The following is a 7,845-nucleotide window of genomic DNA, read 5'->3' on the forward strand; positions in this document are numbered from 1 at the left end:
TCAAACCCTTCCTTCTGCCTCAAATCGGGGTCGGTAGTTTGAAAAATCGTGTTTCTGCAAGTATGCGACCATTTTTAACTGCTTCAAAGGCACTAGCACTGATGCGATGTGTTCCTTAAATGTAGCGCTTGATGTCTAGTTCCTTGTAGCATATAACACGTGTCACTTATATGGCTCAAATTTGGCATTGGGGAGGCTAATATTGAAGAAAAAGGTGAAAAAATCGCACAATCACACCACAACTGCCGAAATCAAGGCAGTGGACCTGATTTTTGACCAAAAATGATTGCATTTTCGAATTCCCTGTCGAAAATTAGCTCAAGAATCGTCTATTCAAAATTGAATCAAGACTTCAAATGATACTCAGATTGATGTTGCCAATTAAAAACTCCATTCAAATACTCACAGTCAATTTTAGTATATTTGAACATTCAACCATTCGAGCTTTTTTTAAATTGAAGATAAGCTTGAAGAAATTTAAACCAGCCATTCTTAAGCTAATTTTCAACAGGGAATTCGAAAATGCAATCATTTTTGGTCAAAAATCAGGTCCACTGCCTTGATTTCGGCAGTTGTTGTGTGATTGTGCGATTTTTTCACTTTTTTCTTCAATATTAGAACACACCACCATTCATCAGAACACACCACCATCGTCAGGCCACCTATTTGGTGTGTAAAAAAATTATATAGCCAAAATCCCTGTGAAAATGGTGAGATCAAAATTACATAAAATTTTTTTTTACATTTTTAGAAAAAGCAAGTAGAGATTCGGATTCACCATGTTTTAGATTTTGAGATTGCCTACCATTTAAGCTCAAAAAATCGAAAAAATAAAACCACGTCTAATTGACTTTTTTCACATTTTATACTTTGAACCCACTTTTCAGGGCCTGAATGGGCCCGGATGGGGTGATCGTAGTGGACTTTTTTTTAGCCCCATCGATTATCTATCCAACCATGCATATAGTTTTGAAAGTTTGTACCACACTTTTCTAGTGTGAAAATGTCAAAAAAGTGCCATTTTCCATTTTTTTTTCAATATTTAGGTCACCCTGGGTGGGGAAGGTCACCCTAATTTTTTGGCTTTGCGAGTTTTTGCCGATAAGAAGTTTATACACCAAGTTTGAGCGAAATCGGCGAGGTCACTTCCAAATTTTGTTCCGCTTGGTGTGGAATCGTCGAATAGTATTGTACGCCATAGGACTGAAACCAACCCTGCGTTGTGAATGTTGTCATTGGAGACGAATTTGTACAACTCTAGTTGGGGTTTGTCAAGTGTGGGAACGCTAACAATATGAGGTAACACTATAAATATTCCAACCATGGTTGTACAATTCATGAAATCGTTTGCAATGAGAATATTTACAACGCAGTTTTGGAATGCCTTCACTTAGTGCACTACTTTTATATTGTCTTACCAAATGGTGTGGTAAAAAGAGATAGAGAATCCTTCTTTAGTGGCGGAAACCCAGTCAGGGTATATCTCAGACAAAATACTGGTGGAGCAGAAATCACGTTGCGCGGGATAAAATCCTCCTACCTCTCTCACAACATAAATCGTCCGTATGCGAACGGTGCAGTGTGACTGCTTCTTCTTCTTAACTAACACATCTATACATGTAAGTCGCCATATTGGTTATAATGTTCACAAATGGCACTCAATACACTGTATACATTTTCAATATGGCCGCGCCCATTGTGTACGACAGTGTGAAGAAGAAGAAGCAGTATTATAAGAAACTGTGTATGGGTTTACATAGGGATGACATAAATAATATAATAAATCATAATTCTCCTCCTCCCCTGCAACGAACTACAATACATTGTATTATATAATTTAAAAAAATATTCTGGTCCACATCTATTAATACTAGGTGGATTGATAAGTCAGAACTTGATGTATTTTAAAAACATTCCAACATATGGGAACCCATAGTCGAAACAGTGAGTAGACATTGTTCAAATGCTCTAAGGCCACCAAATCGAAAAAAAACGACTCAGAAGATTTGCACAACGACCATTTGGAATATGGAAATATTAATGGGCAATACTATACAGAAATATTAAAAGAGGAGAATATTATATTAGGAGAACATATCTTGTCATTTTCAGATTGATCGGAATAGAAAATCATAGTCAAATGGGTAAAAGTTCAAAGAAGAAAATACACATTTTAACCACGATTTTCATTCAGTTCACATGTTAGTTTGATGGTGGTAAAATCCATTGATTAAAGCTATAAATTGCCGCATTGCATACTGCATTTTTTGGGCATTGTCTCACTCTTAACTCGCAAGTCATCTAAACTTAATTGTAAGGTATTAGGACGCGAGCGTTTGCTATGATTGGTAGTAAAATGGAGAAATTTAGCATATTTTGAGTTGAAAGAGAAATCGTACTTTTTGAAGGACATCCAAATGTTGGAAGATCGTTGGGCTCGCTGTATCGAGCTAAAAGGAGCCTATATTGAGAAATGAAATTAAATTTTGCGAAAAAAAATGAGTTTTCATTCAAAAAGTACCCGACTTTTCAATCCACCAAAACATAATAAATTATTAGTGTCCTCAAATGTCAAATGTCAAATAAATGGCGATATTTTGACAGCAGCTGTCATACTTTCACGGCTGTATCTCTTAAAGTACTTAGAATATTTGATCGGTTATTATTGCATTTCGTTGATCTAACTTCAAGCTTTTAAACGCCGGTTAACATGCTTCAATATCATTCTTGGTTCACCAACATCATAATGTATCCACACTTTTTCAATGTCTTTGAATTTTATCTATTTAAACAAATATTAAACGGACTGTATACTTAATTTTGTCCAACTCGAAAATCCCGCTTCTAATTCTAGATTCAAAAAAATCTGGTAAATTACATTATATTCATTGAAAATCTTTTTTGGGCGCTTAGTTTACACTATTTGGCATAAATTAGGCCTTTTGTCCGATTGAAAAAGCATTAAAAATACACGAAATTTCCATATGAAACCCCAATAGTTGGATCGTATATATGCGCAAACCAGTCGAGTTCTCAATTTTCTTATCATTGAAATCAAATTTGAATTATTTATCAAATAGCATCAAATGCTCTAGTTACGTTTCAAATCATAGTCCATATCAACTCAATGCACTCTGCAATCGACATGGATCTGCCTTTACAGACGTAAAACTTCTCGTCAATTTATCTACCGGTATAAATTGAGCGACGACTTTTGCTGTCCTAGAGTCTCAAATTAACGCGTAATTAAACGCTTCACATAGCCTTTGTCCCTTGGAAACGTTTACCAAAGGTTATCTTGGACCGTTTGCCATAGACTAATATCAGGCATTTCCATCTTGGTTGCATGACTGTTTTCGTTTTCATGTTCCTACTATTGTGATTACCGCATAATTTACGAAAAGAGCATGGTTTTTAACGAGGCGAGAACTGATAGTTATCGAAACCTATTGCTACAAATTGTCTATTATTTTAAATATGTAACAGTCTTGCACTCTTTTCCTGCCAAACCTCAATCAAAACCCACATTATATTCAGCCAGAGCTTGGCGGTGTTTAATAAAATAAAAATAAAATAAAATAACCTTGAAAACGAAACTATCCTTTGAAGCTATTTCGTGCACCTCAAAGTACTCAGCCAAATCTGACTCTGTACAAACAACGCAACGATCCAAGTAAAATGGTTCGCGATATAATGTATAACGATTTGACTTTTCTCTTATCAATAGGAACGCAGCTTCTTTATTTGGAGAGTACCGTGGAAACGTCAAGTCGAAGGAATGATCGGATGTTACAGCTGATGTCTAAAATTAGGACATATAATTACATTATTAGAACATAACATTTTTAATTAAAATGAATTATTTGCATACCATTTCGTTTGTGATTAACAAAGCGCACACAGGAGTTAATTTGATTGTTTTGCCCTTTCTCCAATTGTTGTCCGTGGGATGGGTGATGAGTAGTTTACCTTCTACAATGAAATGCACCTTTTCATTGTTCCAGTCCAGACAATCAATTGCAATTTTTCTCAGTTTTATATTGGCAATATCATTTTCACGTGCTCGTAATGGGTTGGATGACAAACGTCTCCATAGTTTTGAGGATATGTTCTGGGCCACGCGGTTCATCCGACACAAATGAGCTTCAATATTTTCTTGAGCCTCTTTAAGACGTTCGCGGCCCTCCAAATGCCCTGGTGTCACTTTGTACAAACGCGCCAAAAGCAATGGATATTTAGTAACCCTTTGAACAGGAACCTGAAACATTAATTATATATCTATTCGTGAGACGTAGAAGAATGTATGTTTTTTTCTTGATTTATATTTTCGAGAAGGAAAGTATGTTTCCTGTTGATTCTATCTGCGTTAAAAGAAAGTATGATGGCATACCGTCTAGCCTCCGCGGTTTTTCACGGTTTATGCAGAACTGATAAGCGATAACAACATGGTGTCTTCGGCAAATTTGTAGTACTCGATGTCCTCTATAACATAGCTGAAGACAGTTTTCTCTTATCTCTTATCAGTTGGACGCAAATCACGCACATAAAAAAGCAAATTTTGTATGGAATTTTTTTCCTTATCGTTTTTCGCGCTTTTCGCGGAACTGATAAAAGATAAGAGATAACTGGAGACACCAAGTTGTTAGCTCTTATCAGTTCCGTGAAAACCGTGCAAAACCTGACGAATCGCCAAAAACGAACATACATTGTTTTAACCATTATTAGTTGCAATGAAACATACTTCTCTTTATTGCTACGAAGTTGGACAAACTTGCGTTCTTTAAGTCTCACTGATAGATATTTAGGATGGTTTTTTCGGGTCATTTTCGAATTTCACATGTGGTGATTCATTTTCATAGGGGGTTGGCCATAAAAAAAGACTTGTAAATTTTTGGCGCGATCAGATAACGTTCACCCGTGCCTCATCGCCCTCAAAGCTTGGATCTTGGGTCTAAAATCTTCAATGAGTCGCTTTCATCTGAAATTTTTCCCCGACGAATGGAAACGATCGAGTGTATCACCCATATTCAAAAAGGGCGCCAGATCAAACATTGAAAACTACAGGTGCATAGTAAAATTACCAACAATCGCAAAATTCTTCGAGCACCTTGTCAACGTAAAATTGCTTGAAACAGTTCATGATCGCATCTCGCCTAACCAACAAGGCCTTTTGAAAGGACTATCTACAGCATCAAACCTAACCGAGTTTGTGTACTACGCCCAGAGTGGCTTGAACATTGGAGCTCAAGTTGATGTCCTGTACACGGACTTTACGAAAGCCTTCGATCGAGTTGATCACAACATTTTGATTCAAAAATTGAGGTCATTCAATCTGTTCTGAAAAACACTGTTCCTGCTATTCATCAACGGCATCATGGATCAAATGCCCCCAGACATCATGATATTACTGTTTGCCGACGATATCAAAATTGCCAAAGTCATCAAATCTCAGCAAGATGCAGAGATACTGCAACAAGCCGTCGACAAACTTAAGCATTGGTGTGATGTGAACTTGCTGCACCTAAACCTCAAGAAATGTAAATGTGCAGTGCTATCTATCTACAAGAAACGTCAGCATTTGGATACAAACTACACCTATGGCGACCATACCTTCGACAAAGTGACTGAACACAAGGACTTGGGTGTTCTAATTGACAGAAAGCTATCTTTTGCCAAACACATCGACATGGTCACTTCGAAGGCAATGGCTGCACTTGGCTTTGTCAAGCGCTTCTGCCATGACATCACTAACGTTACCACACTAAAGTCGCTGTATTTTGCATTAGTTCAATTTCAGTTCGATTACTGCGCCATGGTATGGCTTCCATTCCACAAAATTCACAGCGACAAAATTGAATCCGTGCAACGCCAATTCACTATGTACGCTCGTCGAGAATACCCATCCGTGCACAACCAATACTCAATCACACCGTACGAGCAGCGATTGTCAGATTTGAACATGATTAGTCTTCGCCGTCGACGTGTCAACGCGTCATTGACTTTTTTCTACGACATCATCAAAGGTAACGCTAACTGTCCAACAGTTAGTGACCAAGTCTCATTTCATCATAGCCGTTCGTTGAGACACTGTGAACAGTTCAAGACCAATGACAAGCACATGAAGTTGGTGCGCGAGGTTCCAATTCCTCAAATGTGCAAAATGGTGAACATGGTGCCGGAACTTTTCACAGCAGCGACCTCAAAGACGAATTTTGCATCATCGGTTCGCAGAATGGCGGACACCACTTCTGGATCGCTTTGCAAACTCAAATGACTACCTGGCCGCCTCGTCAATTTTTCATCCAGGTAACCTCATTTTTGTATATGTTTTCTACGAGAACACCCACATTAATTTATAGAAGTAAAGTAATAAGTAACTTATTACATATTACTTATTACTTTCATTTTATTACTGTCTACTTTTCTTCAAAAATTTCATACAAAAACCATGTCAAATTTTGCAAGACACATTTTTTTTCAACATTTTTTCGTCTGAAAAAAATTGACATGTTTTTTACATGAAACTTTTTTTGAGATTTTTCTTTGCGCCAAAAGTAATAAGATACTTATTACAATCTTATTACAATTACAATCTTATTGATGTAATAAGATGGACTTATTACTTATAAATGGACTTATTACTTATTACGCATCTTATTACAAAGTAATAAGATGAGTAATAAGTAATAGGTCATCTTATTAAAGTAATAAGAAGGTAATAAAGTAATAAGAATTACATTTTTTTATTTTTATACATTAATTATGAAATTAAGATTTTCGTGTTGCCGTTAAACCCGATCCATGATCTCAAGCGGACGAATTCATCAAGGACAACGCATATTGCCCAGGTGCCATTCTTTGGGTTGCCGCTGATTGCAACAAACACGAGCGGGGCTGTCCCAGGTCTCAACCACCTACGTGGTATTCAACTCATCTCGCACGAATCACATAGCAAAATCAATACTAAAAGACTGACGAATTGTTTTCCATACATTCTTTTATGTGTATTGAAATGATGATACTTATCTGTGATGTTTACACTTATTTATTGTAAATTTTGATTTTGTGCTTTGTTGTAGCCATCCACGAGTTGGCGACTTAATATTCTTATATTTGAAGTCAATTTTGAATTATTTATCAATTAACATCAAATGCTCTAGTTACGTTTCAAATCATAGTCCATGTCAACTCAATGCACTCTGCAATCAACATGGATCTGCCTTTACAGACGTAAAACTTCTCGTCAATTTATCTACCGGTATAAATTGAATGCAGGCCCGTAGCCAGGATTGATTGTATGGGGTGGCATGACCAATTTTTGGGGTGGCGCGTAATTTTCAATTTTTCAAAAGTAATAGAAAAAATGCAGGGACGATATACAAAGTACAATATCTTTATAATTATCGTATGGCATTGTAGTTTCACCAAACAAAAGGCATTTGCATGAACATTCATTAAGTTACTCATACGCAGCCATCTTGTGATCATTAGCGTGTGGGGAATTGTGGGACACTTTTTGTGGGGGATTATGGGACACGTCATTTTTGACACTTGATGAGTTCAGAACGCATTTTCAATGCGAATACATGATTTTTCATGCATAATATCGATGAAATATCAGCAAAACATTAGTTGCTGATCTTAGCGATGCATTAAAAGCGGTTGGAAACCGCTGAAACGTGGTGAACCGGTCAAAAGTCAAATCGAGGCCCCAAGCCTATAGAATCGACCATTTTAACATCGCCAGAAGTGGTGACTACATTACGTGAGGAAGCCGATGCCAAGCGCCAAAAGTTGAAAAAACAACAGCAACGAAAAGATGCAAAGGCAACACCAGCAGAACCG

At 37.0% G+C, this 7,845-nt stretch overlaps 1 protein-coding gene across 1 annotated transcript; it reads right to left on the reverse strand.

Moving 5' to 3' along the window:
• Positions 1 to 1,110: 1,110 nt before the first annotated feature.
• LOC129580151 (uncharacterized) lies at positions 1,111 to 6,332 on the reverse strand. The gene is made up of 3 exons (XM_055470355.1): positions 3,872 to 6,332; positions 3,584 to 3,802; positions 1,111 to 1,215 (listed from the first exon to the last, which is right to left on the reverse strand). The coding sequence occupies exons 1-3, from the start codon at positions 4,265 to 4,267 to the stop codon at positions 1,111 to 1,113; spliced, it is 720 nt and encodes a 239-aa protein (XP_055326330.1). The 5' UTR covers positions 4,268 to 6,332.
• Positions 6,333 to 7,845: the final 1,513 nt, after the last annotated feature.

Source organism: Sitodiplosis mosellana, unplaced genomic scaffold (assembly GCF_009176505.1).
Source record: "Sitodiplosis mosellana isolate CC-2019 unplaced genomic scaffold, AAFC_SMos_1.0 Smas_scaffold_7125, whole genome shotgun sequence".
Taxonomy (NCBI): Eukaryota; Metazoa; Arthropoda; class Insecta; order Diptera; family Cecidomyiidae; genus Sitodiplosis; species Sitodiplosis mosellana.